This window comes from Aulonocara sp. 'chitande type north' Nkhata Bay, linkage group LG22 (assembly GCF_057382095.1).
Source record: "Aulonocara sp. 'chitande type north' Nkhata Bay isolate Kocher_YH1m ecotype deep benthic linkage group LG22, A_spYH_male_GT1.1, whole genome shotgun sequence".
NCBI classification, from domain to species: Eukaryota; Metazoa; Chordata; class Actinopteri; order Cichliformes; family Cichlidae; genus Aulonocara; species Aulonocara sp. 'chitande type north' Nkhata Bay.
In genome coordinates, this window is record NC_141364.1 from 30,317,326 (window position 1) to 30,333,082 (window position 15,757).

Genomic DNA, 15,757 nt, shown 5'->3' on the forward strand with positions numbered 1-15,757 from the left:
TTGCACATGCATTGCCTCGATCCTGCGAAGCTGTCTGTTGCCCGGGAGGAGTTCGCGGCCATGGAGTGCCTGGGCATTGTGCAGCATTCGAACAGTGCCTGGGCCTCTCCCATTCACATGGTGCCCAAGTCGGACAGGCGGTAGTGACCGTGCCGGGATTTTGGACGTTTAAATAACGTTACGGAGAACGAACGTTACCCGATTCCCCACATCCAGGATTTTTCCACCCATCTCGCTGGGACCTTGATTTTTTCCAAAATCGATTTGGTGCAGGGGTCAGTAATACCAAGTGCTGGTACGCGCTGAGGATGTTCCTAAAACCGCCATCATCACTCCCTTTGGCTTGTTGGAGTTCCTGCGCATGCCATTTGGGTTGAAAGGTGCCGCTCAGACGTTTCCATGCTTGATTGACTCTGTTTTGTGGGGCTGCCTTTCGTTTTCGTCTACCTGGATGATATATTGGTGGCCAGCAGGTCGGTGGGCCAGCACCAGGTTTTTCAGCATTTGGTGGAACATGGCCTGATCATCAACCCGTCCAAGTGCCAGTTTGGTTTGCCGGTCCTGGATTTCCTGGGGCACCGCATCTCCGCTGACAGTGTGGTCCCATTGTCAGACAAGGTTCAGGCTGTCACAGCTGTTCCGCGTCCCACCTCAGTTAAGGTGTTGCAGGAGTTCCTGGGTATTGTCAATTTTTATAATCGTTTCGTTCCCCGGGTCGCTCACCTGTTACAACCGCTCTACGCTGTTTTAAAAGGTAAAACGTCTAAAGACCCTGTTGACTGGTCTCCAGACCGCATCTGTGTGTTTTCTGTGGGGAAGTCAGCACTGGCCAATGCTGCTCTGCTGGCACACCTGTCCCGATCAGCGGAGATCGCATTGGCCATCAACCCGTTGGATGTAGCGTTGGGCGCCGTGTTGGAACAGCGGGTCTCCGGCGTCTGGCAGCCCCTTGCCTTTTTCAGTCACACGCTCCGAGATGCTGAGCGTAAGTACAGTGTTACGTACAGAAAGTTGTTGGCTCTCCATCTCACAACACAACATTTTCGATTTTTCCGCAAGGGTCCCAGTTTTACCACGTACATTGACCATAAGCCTCTGACCTTCACCATGTCCAAGGTTTCTGATCCTTGGAGCACGTGCCAGCAGTGTCAGTTGGCGGCCATATCGGAGTTTACTACGGACATTCAGCACGTGGCTGGCAAGTCCAACCTGGTCGCTGACTGTCTGTCCCGCGCGCTGGCGGGACAGACAGTCGGTGACGACTACGCTGCCATGGCTGCGGAGCAGTGCACCGACCCGGCCGTCCTTGCCCTTCGGTCCTCGCAGACGGGCCTCGTGCTGGAAGACACGCCAGTGTGGGACAGTCATCCATGGTTGCTGTGCATCGTGCACCTTTTCTGTGCCTGGCCCCGCGCACCACTCTCTACCAGACGTTTTTGTTCCGCTGTTGCTGGGCTCTTCTAGTTTCGTTTTTGTTTGGCATGATGCCCATCAGCCCCACTTACGTCCGTTTTATGACGGCCCGTTTTGGGTTATTGAAACAGTCCCAAGCATTTTTTATTGGAATTCGGGGGACTTCATGTTCTACAGGAAGCTCCACTGATGCCGGCCCGGGCCCCAGGGTTGCTGACGGACAGTTGGACTCTGACCCTTCCTCGGAGATTGCTCCGCACCCCCGGTGCTCGTCCAGCCAATGGAAGGTTCAGCCTGTCTTTCCCGGCCCGGTGAGCCCACAGCCAGTTCTCTGACTCCCCATCTCAGCCGTTCTGGACTGTTTAAGCCCTGGGTCCTGGACTAGTGGACATTTTCTTTGGGTTTTTGCGAGGGCAGGGGTGGGGGGTGGGGCATGTGTGGTGACCCACTAGAGGGCTTCACTTCCACCCAAGCTTGGAGGAGATGTTCTGTTGTGTTTGGGTGCGATATCCTGAGTTGATGTGTGGAGGTGAATAAAGTTGTAGTGGAAAACTAGAGCTCCTGTGTCGTGTGCCCCATGCCTCCATTATGCCTTTGTTTTTTTTTTGTTTTTTTTCAATTGTAGAAAATAGTAGTTTAGTGTTCCAGAACTAGGTTCAACATTTTTGTCAGTGCTTTGACATATATACAGTATATTTACATGTTTCTTTGAATTGTAACTCCATGAAAAAAATGGTTCATAAAGAAAATTTCAATTACATTGGGGGGTTTTTATGCCTAAAGAGGAATAAAAAAAAACTCTGGAAAGTTTTTTTTCCATGACTGAGGTTTTCATAATTCCTGTGCAATTTGTGGCAACATTTATTTAAGTTCAATACTAAAGACTTAATGACTGTAAAAACTTTGTTTCTTTAGGTTAATGTCTTTGGGTTTGGAGCAGACAGCGAGGGAAACTGGAGCCATTACTTTGAAATCCTTAAAAACAAACGGTTAAAAACAGGAGGCCACCCAGGAGAAGAAGAATATAAAATGATTGTTAAATTACACATGAAGAAGAAAATAGTGTTTTTTAAAGGATGGTAATTTCCTTTACTTTTTCATTTGTCTCCTCATCATTTTCAAGTCATCGTCAGTGATAACCATAACTCCGTAAGAATAAATAAATTTAGTTCTAAAAAAAAAATCTGTGACCAGCAAAACCAAACAGCAAAAAACACAATTACTGAAACTGACATGCACGGTTTGGGATTTTTAGTAATGAAGACTCAGACCTCAAGAGATAAACATCTGTTAATAGAATCATCTGTTAATCCAGTGGTTCCCAAACTTTTATTGGCAGATATAGACAAAATACTGTTACTGTTAATCTAACTATGTTGAGTTTTTATATGCTTACACACACCCTTTCTAAATGGAGGGACAGTAACTCCATTTAGAAAGGCGTCATGGTGTAATTATTTCACGTGTAGTTTTTTTTTTCCTGTGTAATAATATTCAGCATTGCCATCAATACATTTTTTAAAAAATGCCTCTCTGTGCAAAATGGGTTCAAGAACATAAACAGCTGTGGGATACTGTTTGTCCGTGATTTGAACTGGGGGAACAAATTGTGGTTCAGACTGATATTATTTGTATCCCACTGTAACTTTACTGTATAAAGAGCTAACATCTAGGCCCCACACTTTGGGAACCTCTGTGTTAATCTATGACAATTATTAAGCACTATGTAGCAGAGATGGCGACTTGCAATCGCAAGTTAGACCTGACCAAAACAAAAACCAAACCAAAGTTTTGGGATTCGAGTCTTGAGACCTTGTCATGAATTGCTGTGTGAGGCAGGTAGGATTAGACCCAAAATTCTGTTTATTGCAACAACCCTGAGTGAGTATGCACTTATCATTTTAAATGCTGTTGTACATCAATAAAGCAAAGGTCATATAAGATAATTCATAACATTTTACAAGTGTTAGAGAGACTAATTGGTCAATAGAATATCAGTTTCATCCATTAGACTCTTGAGACTTGACTTGGACTTGAAAAAAATTGCTGGTGAATATTTCTTCTATGTAGCATGTCTACATTTTGTCTCCAAAATAAAATGAATACAAAATGCAATGCTGCTTTCAGTTTGTCACTTTTCACTCCATTACCTGATTAGACATGAATGGGTACAGTGCCATTTAGTATCAATCATGAATTCATGCCATTCACATTAAACTCCTGTAACTTGTTCATTATCAAGAAACTATGTATATATGTTTGTTGCTAAAAAGTTATTGAATATATTCTACACTCATACTGGATGCTTCCATCAGAACAGAAGGTTTGGAGATGTTCTACAACACTTCACAATCAGATTTATAATAATGAATGGATTATGTCATGGTGTCTATGTCCAACCTTTGCATGTATAAATATCTGCAGAAAACATGGTGTGGCGATGGTAGGAAGCTGAAGTACTTTGATACAGTCCAGATCAAAAGTGTAAGACTACTTGAAAAATGGTGAAAATAAATAAATAAATAAATCATATTTTGCATGGTTGGATCTTAACAAGGTTCCAAGTAGAGCTTCAACATGCAACAAGAAGAAATGGGAGAGGGACAAAACACTTTTTTGAGAATGCAATTTATTGAAAGCAATGCTTAAACTGTGGTAGCAAATGTTCGCAAGCTTGGCTACCGTTTGGGCCAGCGCCTCCTCTTGCTGGCTCACTCGTGTTTCCGCCATGCCCCAATCCTGAGTTTCAGCACCACTGTCGACTATGCATGATGGACCCGACCACATTTTCCTGTATTCCCGGTTGTCATCTTCACAGACACCAATGGACGCAGATTTTCAGCGGCGTCCTGGACATAACAACAACAACGACAATTCAGAACCCAGTTAATTCTTCTTAAGCAGGCGAGGCACAATTACTGATGCAGCTCCAGCGTGTCCCTGCAGCGTCCCCATGGATCATGCCCTTATACAGGGACGCCATAAGACAGTCATTTGGAATTTTTTAAATGATCCCGGGGGTTATGGAACAAAAAAGTCAAGTGGAAGACCCCAATTACACTAGCACTGAGGCAGAGGATCCAATTGGCTGTCTGTCATGACACTGGACAATCCTAGACGGCACAAAACCGACTGTTTGGACTTTGCAAGAGAGCTTGGGATAGTGAAAGGTGGAATAAAGTTTCCAACATTACTGACATGACAAGCAAATCCCTCCCAGTTTGTGGACTGGTTAGACAATGAGTAATAGCAGTCACCTGTTGAAAGGACTTGTTAAAAAATCTGGCTCAGCACCCATATGGCGCGAGGCCCAGACTCCAGGAAGGAGCACGTAGAAGCCAGGCATGAGAGAGAAGGACCAGCTGCCTGATCGCCAGATGGAGCAGCTTGTGCGACGATCGGTGGGACTTTATTTTTCAGTTTCAATATTTGTTTCAGTTTAGTTTTAAGGTTGCATCGTTGTAACCCCATACAAGCGGGCCATCACTACCATTCAGCAAATAACGCTGTGCTTTGAATTAACGTTATTGTATTCCCAACTCAAAAAAGAAAGCTAACAAGGAGTATTTTAGTTTTACCTTAACAATCAGGGATATTGATATCAAAGAAATCCAGTAATAACTTTAAGCTACCATTAATTCAGGCAGGCCACAAAGTCAGCTGATTTTACTCATTGAACTGGCAAATCTCATATACAGTTGGTTTTACTATTAACCTGCTTTAGCCGAACCACCGTTGCTACAAATGTGCAAGCCGTTTCACAAGCCACCTGCACCTAAACTTTTACTTTGGGCGTTGTCGGGTATTGTTATGGTTTTTCCCAGTCGCTCACACTTGACAGTTATGCGCTTGGAAGGTCGTGAACAAAGCCATGCGACCAAAAATAGATAGTGGCTTCCTTTAGCCACCGTGGTGCTGATTTAAAGTATTTTATTGTGCGTTCACTTCAAAAAGATAAGAGAAGTTTTAATAATAAAACTAGGATTTAACGATTCGTCTGATTCATAACAGGTGACGATCCTTCATCCAGCTTTCATGAAATATGTTCATGACATCTGGCTGAGAAAGAAGGCTGCTTACTGGCTTTCTTACTGTGGTTCTCAGCTTATTAATGTGTGATGAGGTATGTTTATCTTACACATTTTGTATTTGTCCATTATGCATCTGACTCACAGTCATGGTAGTCAGACTCCAAGACACACTGACTAACCAGCAATGTCAGGAAGACATGTATTTATGAAATGTAATTTATGAAAATGTATTTATTGTTATTACTTGATAGTGCACCACTGATTGTGTAGTTGTTAACACATTGGATTGGCAATTGAAAGGTTGCTGGTTTGATTCCAGCTGGAGATACACATGGCCTTTTGGGGTTGTCTGAAAGGGCATCCAACATAAAAAGCTCTTCCACATCAAAGATGCAGAGCTACCCACTTGTGTCAAGCCAGAAATAGTTTTACATAACTCTCTGATAGCACTGTATAGTGATGCCTAACTTAGTACTGACCAAGTAAAGACAGGACCAGTGTTGGAGTCGAGCAGACTCAACTAACACTTTCAACTTATAAAAGCAGCGTATTCATGTCCATGTAGGGGAGAACAGTGTGATGTGACCTTTGAGCCGAATATATTATAAATATATTTGCATAATAATAATGTAAATATATTCTAATTATCCTTTAACTTCGCATTTTTTCATGGAATATATAGGTGTGTATATCTAACCCCAACTTAGACCCTCGGTCAGGAGTCATCCACTATATTTGTCCATGGGCTAAAATTTTCTCAGCAGATACTGTGAGGGTCAGATGCTCTTGTAAAATAAAATTTATATTTTATCTTGGGCACCAATTGCATGTTAGCCTTTGTCAGCATTAACAGACTCACATTAACTGTACTGCAGCAAGCAACTAGGGGGCATACCCTGAAAAGGCCCAAACTGTTGCTCTGACATCTCAATACTCATAGTACTAACCAAACTTCAAATGAACAAGAGAGGATAACAAGTACATCTCTGCAGGCTGCCTGGACAGTCTCCAAGCATAATTAGCCATTTACAAGCTAATGTGAGGAAGGTGATGCCTCTGGCCCAGGTGGCTCTGTTGATGTTATTGAAACCACAACTGTGCGCTACTGTGTGTGTCCTGCAGGCCACCAGCTGACATTCACTGCCCCAGGTAATCAGAATATGCAAGTTTGATTGTTAATAAATTGTTCCAAGTCTTATCAATCAGGGAACAAAAACATAAATCCGTATGGAAAAAGGTTATTTATTTTATACACAGTTATTAATGCTAACACAAAGCTAGCAGTGAAGAAATGAACAGCAACATAGGATTATACATTTCTATCCATATTCTTTTCTTTTGCAGAGTCATTGTCACCACAACGTTTTTGGCTTCCTATTGGCCAGTGGTGGGAAGTTGGGTGAGTGCCAAAAGTTCTTCTTATCTCCTATTCCTAACCTATTTTTCTTGACCTCAATGACATTTTCATTGAGTAGAAGATGGACTGCAAAACACCCATCTAACTTTTCACACCATGCTCTGTTGTTTTATGCAGGACATTTAACGAAGAAAAGCCTATGAAACATATACATTCAATACAAAGGTTGCAATTATAAACAATAAGGACCATTAAGGGTCAGATTTACTGAAGTCTGCAGGAGCCAAAAGCCTTCTCTGGACATTTAAAAGCTACTGTGTTTAGTGAGAGGCACAGTGTCAATTTGTGACTGTCAGTTGTGAATAGCACTATGTATTCATTAGAGTTTGACTTAAGTAAGTCTGTCCAATAGCATATAACATTTCATAAATTGTATTTATTATATTTAGCTTCTGTATAACTCCTTCCCTACTCCCTGTTTAGGATTTTTGTGACTGCAGTAAAATACCCTCCATCCATTACTTATTCGAGCAGAACTTTACTGAAGTAAAAATTAATCCTAAGACTGCAATACAGCAAAGGACTTTACTAATGAACACTGATTATAAAGAAAGTTAATCACATTTTTATCAGTTAATAGAGATCATAATCTTGAGCTTATCAAGCATTCTGTGTTTTTATGGAAGGCAGCAACTCAGTAATAAATAGTTTTGTTCCAGCGGTGTAATGCTCAAAATTCAGCTGTGAGTTTAGAAAACTGTTAAGAGCTATAACTATATCAGGAAGTTATGGCATGGAATGGAAAACACAGTTACAGTTAACATTTATAGATCTGCACAACTTTGTCTGTTGTTTTAATCAATGGTCGCATGGTCCGGCACAAAGAATTGGGCGACAGCATTTTCTACTTTCTTTTCATAAAAGATGGTGCAAATTATCCTATGCTAATTTAGTTACATGTCCAACAAAGTGGACGCCATGCACTGAGTATATTACTACTGCATTTCATACCACTACTGTAACTTTGTTGTTCTGGATAAACCTGAGCTGCAGTTACATTTTTAGTGTAAATAAATTGATCCATCCATCCATCCATTCGCTTCCGCTTATCCTTTTCAGGGTCACGGGGGGCGCTGGAGCCTATCCCAGCTGTCATAGGGCGAAAGGCGGGGTACACCCTGGACAGGTCGCCAGTCTGTCGCAGGGCCAACACATAGGGACAGACAACCATTCACACTCACATTCACACCTAGTGGCAATTTGGATTATCCAATTAACCTATCCCCACAAGCTGCATGTCTTTGGACGGTGGGAGGAAGCCGGAGTACCCGGAGAGAACCCACGCAAACACGGGGAGAACATGCAAACTCCACACAGAAAGACCACGGCCTGATGGTGGAATTGAACTCAGGACCTTCTTGCTGTGCGGCAACAGTGCTAACCACCGTGCCACCGTGCTGCCACGCAAATAGCCATAAATAAATTGATATTAATTGATATTTGTTATTAGAATTCATTTTTCTGATGGGAGCGGGCTTGTTCAGGGTGGTATGCATGTAAGCTTCTGTAGTGCCAATGTGGATCAGCAGGGGAGCTGGCTCCAGGGAGGTGTACTTGTCTTCACCCCAGAGGAAAGGGGACAATCTCCTGGGTCTGGGGGTGGATTGCCCATTAACTAACAGGATTAGTTAATAATAGCAGTAGTGTCAGTGGATCTCAGGATGTTTTAAAGGAGCTGTGGATGTCATATGTATTCTAATACTTTGCAAAGTAATGCAGTCTAGTTCCTGCCCGATTAACTACAGGCTTTCTAGGATTTTCTACAGGGGGGAAAAAAGGAACATACTCTTCAGTATTACTGAAATTTACAGCACTTAGGTATGGAGGTCCAGGAGTGATAAAATTAATTGGTACCACTTTACAATAAGTCTCCCCTTATAGATGCTAATAAATAGTTTATAGCTATATTATTAATTAATCTGTAAATGCTTTATAAACCATTATTAATGGTTTATTATGCATTAGTCAAGGGTGAGAAAAAGAAAAAAAAACTGACCGGTTTCTTGCCAAATAGTGAGCCAAATGTGTTCACCTATATATTTCATCTAGAGTTGCTATATTAAACATTTCAGACTAAGTTACTATCCTGTAAGCACAATCAGCATTTGTAAACATATTTTTTATCATATAAAATTGTACTTCATAAATGCATTATAAATATCCACAACTATCAATCGGAGCTTTGTTGTAAAGTGTAAAGCATAAAACCATTTATTAATATAAATTTAATGATGCACATAAACAAAACTAAAAATATACTGTACAACTAAGTGATATAAATCGTTTGGAGTAACCAATAGTAATAGAGCTATTCACATGTTATGTGATGTTAGTTAGCCACTGTAGCTAGCAGCCAAATGGCTCGGTAGCTAGCTAGCTAGCATTATACTCACCTTCATGTCTAACTGCTGACGTCGTTGGCTTAGTGCAATCTAGATCATCCAGTCTCTGCTTTTTGTATCTCTTCGAACGTGTGCTAACTGTGTAAGTCGCAGACGCACACAAATTTTTATCTTCTGCTCCATCCATGGCGCAAGAACTTGAACGAGCGCCTTCAGTGTTTCTGTTCGTGCCCCTTTGGCTTGACCTTCCAGAGCGCTCCACTGCCTGTCGCGCTCTGAGAGGAGGGGCTTTCCTTAATAAAGTTAACTGTGATTGGATGGTTGTATAAGCTCCTCTGCGTTTAAATTAAATTTGTTTTCCCTCCCTTTGGCGGCAGAACATATTTCTTTAGCATGAATCCAGCGGGTTAGATCTACATAACAAAGTCGGAGATAGGGCTGGGCGATATGACCCAAAATTCATATCTCGATATTTTTTAGCTGGATGGCGATATAAGATATATATCTCGATATTTTTTTTAAGCCATAAAGTAAGAACAAAAAGAGAGTTCTTAGTTAAAGCTGTGTCCCAGATGTCACACAGGCACTTTTATTAACATACAGCACAGATGTACATGAAAAATTACTCAAAAATAAATTATGAGCATTCATTAAATAATAATGCTCCATAAATAAAATAAAACAATGTTGTTTTTGTGCATAACAAAGAGCTCACAATTGTGCAGTCAAAATGTAAACTAAAAGACGCTGAGCGTAATAACAAAGACAGACAGATTTCACAGCAGCTCTATTTCCAAGTTTTACTGCGTGACTGACAGCCTGGAGTTTGAAATCCACTTCATAACCACGTCTCTTACAGGTGCTATTTATGGTCCTTATACACACACAATACGGTAATATTACGTTGAAGCACAGTACGTATCACTCCGCGAGGCTCCTCGGTAGCCGTAATGCGCCGACAATCTATCAAGCGGTGCAGCTCCGTAGCTGACCAAAATCGTACTCAAACATTTTTGACAGATTGCTGAGCGCCGCGTACCACATAAAATCGGTTCGCGTCCATCAAGCACAACCAGAAATCATACATAAGGCGCGCTGTCAACTTTTGAGAGAATGAAAGGATTTTAGACTATGCAGCCCGTAGGGACTAGCGCGGTTAGCTCGTTAGCATGGTTAGCTCGTTAACACGTTGACGCCGTCCAGCCCCACGCATGGGGCGATGCGCAGTAACTCGTTAACGGAGATTTGCCGTGTCCATCTTGTCGCTGCCTGCACGTGAAGCGATGGGGGAGGAGGGGGAGTTGTGTTCAGTGAAGGATAGAGGCGAGGAGGAGTAATGTTGCGTAGAGACAAAAGTAGACGAAAGAGAGGCAAACTTGCGGCTCCACAACTATAATTATAACGTAACATAGACTATATCGATATAAAGGATATTGTCACATCTTATATCTCGTATAAAAATATATCGATATGTTTTAAAAACTCGATATATCGCCCAGCTCTAGTCGGAGATACATTATAACAGGTGAGACAATCCTCTTTTTTGCGTGGGACTATTTTTGATTATAGGGCTTGTTTTATATAGCATGTGAAGTTCTTTAACTCTGAACCGATTTGCACTAGACTCCCATAGAGTATTTTACGGTGTTTCGAGGTGATAATAAAATAAATTACTCATTTTTTCCCACCAGAATGTCTCTGGGAATGAGATTGCGCGCCAGAATAGAAGGAAAACAAACTAAATATAAGGCACTAAGGCTCATTAAATGGCTGCAGAAGAAACACCTGCTAAAAAAGAAGCTTAGATGTCCTGTTTGTCACCATAAGATGAAAATGATTTCCGTGGTGAAGAAAGACCAATATATGTGGTATGTATAATGCATGATAATGTAGTGCATGTAGTAAATATAACAAAATATTTCGGTTATCAATGCAAGAGGGAGCATTAACCTCTTTTCATTATTATTTTCTTCATACTTAATTTTGTGATTATCTTTTCAATTAATGCTCTTGTTTAAGGGTCCATTTCTTTACTTAACTCATTTGTATGTTCTCAGGTGCTGCAAAAGAGCAAGTCATAGGAAAGTTTCCAGAACAATTAGAACTGGCTCCCTCTTTGAGAAATCAAAAACATCTCTTTTCAGTTGGATGAAGTTCATTTACAGGTATATGTAGATGTAGACATTAATAGTAATGCACCTTTCATAATTGAACACCAATACGAGACTTGTGAAATAAAATTAGGGCCTCAGAAAGTAATAATTGCCTGGATTTCTATCACAGATTTTCACAAGGGCTCAGGCTCAGACAAATAGATATGATCGATGATGAAGTGGCTGGCAGCTCCAGAACACTAAGTAGCATGGCAAGACACATTCGACATGTTTGTATACGTGCAATTAAAAGACACAGAATAAACAATGGACACCGTCTTGGTGGTGACAGAGAATTTGTGGTTATAGATGAAAGCTGTCTCCGTCATCAGCGAAAGGTTGGTAAACTCTCAGACAGGTTTGTTAGAATCAATGCAGATCTGAATGTGTCCTCTAAACATGGAAACCTTTACCATAAGTAAAAAAAATTAGTAGAAGCAACCATCTTTTTGAATGTTTCTTTGTAGATATTCTGTTTAATTTTATTCTTTTTGTTTTCAGTATGCACGTGGACGCTTTCGAAATGCATGGAAAAGGAAGAAATGGGTATTTGGAATGATGGGAATTAAAGACAAAAGGCGAAGGCTTGTGTTAAAACTTGTTGAAAAACGATCAAGGTGCCACCTTGTTCCTCTGATCAGACAGCATGTTAAGTTGGGTAGTGCCATTATCAGTGATGAGTGGAGAGCCTACAAGAATGTTTTGACAAACATAGGGTACAGACATTACACTGTAAATCACAGCAGGTGGTTTGTAGATCCTCAATCTGGCAGTCATACACAGCATATCGAAAGGGCTTGGATGACCATCAAAGGACATGTCCGTAGACTAAGAGCAAATCGCACTGAGAAGTTGCTGGAGGAACACCTGATGGTTCTTGAGTGGTCATCTTGGCTTGGTTCGCGACACCCTGATGGACCACTGGGACGCTTATTTAAGGACATACAAAAAATATTTCCAGTTTGAACCAGTCTGGCATGAACTTTTTCTGGAGTGGGTGACTGTTTGGTGTTTTAAAAAACACATTTAATGTTACATGTGTTACTCTTACAATACATTTTTGACAGTAGTTAAATGTTATTTCAAGCACTGATTGTAATTTAGGTCTAAGTGTTATAAATGGTGACATTATACATTTAAGACTCACTTTTGGCAATTAAATGTTTATTAGTGATTAATAAATGGTGTTATGCTTTACACTTTACAATAAGGCTCCCATTTGGCATTTATAAATGTTTATTTGTCATTAATAAATGGTTTTATGAATTACACTTTACAATAAGGCTCCCATTTGGCATTTATAAATATTTATTATTCATTAATAAATGGTGTTATGCTTTACACTTTACAATAAGTCTCCCATGTGGCATTTATAAATATTTATTATTCATTAATAAATGGTTTTATGCTTTACACTGTACAACAAAGCTCCGATTGATAGTTGTGGATATTTATAATGCATTTATGAAGTACAATTTTATATGATAAAAAATATGTTTACAAATGCTGATTGTGCTTACAGGATAGTAACTTAGTCTGAAATGTTTAATATAGCAACTCTAGATGAAATATATAGGTGAACACATTTGGCTCACTATTTGGCAAGAAACCGGTCAGTTTTTTTTCTTTTTCTCACCCTTAACTAATGCATAATAAACCATTAATAATGGTTTATAAAGCATTTACAGATTAATTAATAATATAGCTATAAACTATTTATTAGCATCTATAAGGGGAGACTTATTGTAAAGTGGTACCAATTAGTTAAATAAACATGCCATGAAATAATTAAACATTTTATTAATTAATTAAAATGCAAATCACCTAAATAATATTTGAATAATTAAATAAATGGCCACTCTGAAGACATTTAATAAATTATTCATATCAAATTTTATTTAATTATTAGTAAATGGCCTGTATTTGTATAGCGTTTTACTAGTCCCTAAGGACCCCAAAGCACTTTACACATTCAGTCATCCACCCATTCACACGCTGGTGATGCCAAGCTACATTGTAGCCACAGCCACCCTGACAGAGGCGAGGCTGCCAGGCACTGGTGCCACCGGGCCCTCTGACCACCACCAGTAGGCAACGGGTGAAGTGTCTTGCCCAAGGACACAACGACCGAGACTGTCCAAGCCGGGGCTTGAACCAGCAACCTTCCGATTACAAGGCGAACTCCCAACTCTTGAGCCACGATCGCCATATTTTTGCATGTTTTAATTAATTATATATTATTATTATTTGACCACAATTAATTATTTAATGACATGTTATTTAATTAATTTTGGCATTCAATGACAGCTCGACGGACCCTCAGTTTACCTGCATATATCCTGTTCATGATTTTATAATTAATTACATATATAATATAATTATAATATATAATATAAATAAAATCAGAAATAAATAATGTATTTGATGTGTTTTACATTAAATTAATGGCATTTAATTAATCAATTCCAATTTCAGGCTAATCTGTTTCTTATATTTTACTGGTTTAGAGTTATTCCAGATTCTGACTGATACTGCTGTCTGATATGACACGTTTTTCATCCTGTGACCAACCACTCATATACTCTAGCTTACAATGAGGGTCAAAGGTCAGACTGCAGTAAACAACCTTGTACATAAACAGTGGCATGAAAGATTATCTTTCTTCTTTTTGCATTTGTTACATGCTATATGTTTCAGATTGTGAAACTAATTTCAATATTAGACAGTAAAGTAAATGCAAAATGCAAATTTTGTGTATGATGATTTAATTTGGTAAGGAAGCAAAAAACAAATTATCCAACCCTGACCCTATGAAAAATTAATAGTCCAGCCAATACAGAGTTTGAGTTGAATGTAATAATGTGACAAAAGAAAGCAAATGTTAGGCATTTGTTACCATCTTTAAACCAGATGCTTAACAAAAACCCATATTTACAGATATATACAGATGGCACATGTTATTGCACAAATTATGTTTTATAACCATTTCGTTAATTTTATTAAATAATAGATCATTCATCAGTCGAAAATAATGGATTGCATTTATATAGCGCTTTTTGAGACCCTCGACGTGCTTTACAATTCCACTATTCATTCACTCTCACATTCACACACTGGTGGAGGCAAGCTACAGTTGTAGCCACAGCTGCCCTGGGGCAGACTGACAGAAGCTGCCATATCGTGCCATCGGCCTCTAATGGCCAACACCAGTAGGTGGTAGGTGAAGTATCTTGCCCAAGGACACAACGTCCAAGACAGACAGAGCAGGGGATCAAACCGGCAAACCCCTTAAAGCTTGGTCCCCTCAAAAAAGTACATATTTCACACCTTTGATTAAATACTGTCAAGGGCTGAGTGAGCGGCTGGTGTTTTTCCATTCCTGGGTGGGATCCTGGACACTCACCTCTTCCTCATTCAGTGACAATCAGCATGGCTGCATTTAAGCTCGGCATGGTCATCTCTCCTTCGTTAGTCCATCAGGTACCTATGGTAACAACACGGCCACAATTCCTTGTTATTTAGCTATTGCTTTTTGCATTCTTACCTCGTCTCCTTGTGTCTAAAGCTTGCCTTGCATCCACTCTCAACCTGACTCTGTCTGCAACCTCATGCCAGCCTCACGGCATCACGGGCATTGGCGGAAAAAACATTAATATTACAGATAATAATAAAACATTAAAACATAAACATTATAATACAGACTTATAATTTGGACCGATGTTTTTTCGAAATTCTTTACGCGAAAAGTGAGTGCGAGAGCCCTCGGTGCGCCTGCTTGCTGCTGAAGTCAAAGTAAACTTTATTGTCATCTCCGCTACATACAGTCCAGTATATAGAGAGACGAGATGATAAGGCTCCAGTTACAGCAGTGCAAGAAAACAAACAATAAATATAAGAAGAGTAAGAAAATAAATATACACTTTAGCACTAGGGGAAAAGGGGTCAGTAACAATTTGAATGGTAAATGGCCTGTATTTATATAGCGCTTTACTAGTCCCTAAGGACCCCAAATCGCTTTACATATCCAGTCATCCACCCATTCACACACACATTCACACACTGGTGATGGCAAGCTACATTGTAGCCACAGCCACCCTGGGGCGCACTGACAGTCGAGGTTGCCGGACACTGGCGCCACCGGGCCCTCTGACCACCACCAGTAGGCAACGGGTGAAGTGTCTTGCCCAAGGACACAACGACCGAAACTGTCCAAGCCGGGGCTCGAACCGGCAACCTTCCGATTACAAGGCGAACTCCCAACTCTTGAGCCACGATCGCCCCACAAAATTTACAATTTACAGTTTGATGATTTAAAGTCTCACACACGTCGAAAGGGGGGGCTGCTGCTTCCAAATAGAGCACATTTCATTTATAATGTTGTAAATCCAAGCCCATTATGGA

The 15,757-nt window shown here is 40.4% G+C and overlaps 1 protein-coding gene and 1 long non-coding RNA gene across 5 annotated transcripts in view; both read left to right on the forward strand.

The window, feature by feature from the left end:
- LOC147304438 (CMP-N-acetylneuraminate-beta-galactosamide-alpha-2,3-sialyltransferase 1-like) overlaps positions 1–3,528 on the forward strand; it is a 68,557-nt gene extending 65,029 nt beyond the window's left edge. For all 4 annotated transcript variants that reach the window (XM_086281260.1, XM_086281259.1, XM_086281262.1 and 1 more), the window contains exon 7: positions 2,329–3,528. In XM_086281260.1, the coding sequence (XP_086137386.1) occupies positions 2,329–2,496 (168 nt within the window). In that variant the 3' untranslated portion in view covers positions 2,497–3,528. The remainder of the gene's footprint in view (positions 1–2,328) is intronic.
- A 7,065-nt stretch (positions 3,529–10,593) lies between these two features.
- On the forward strand, positions 10,594–12,438 carry LOC147304440 (uncharacterized). Its single transcript, XR_015126859.1, has 3 exons — positions 10,594–11,071; positions 11,261–11,368; positions 11,487–12,438. It is a non-coding gene; the product is annotated as an uncharacterized LOC147304440 (long non-coding RNA).
- The last annotated feature ends 3,319 nt before the right edge of the window (positions 12,439–15,757 follow it).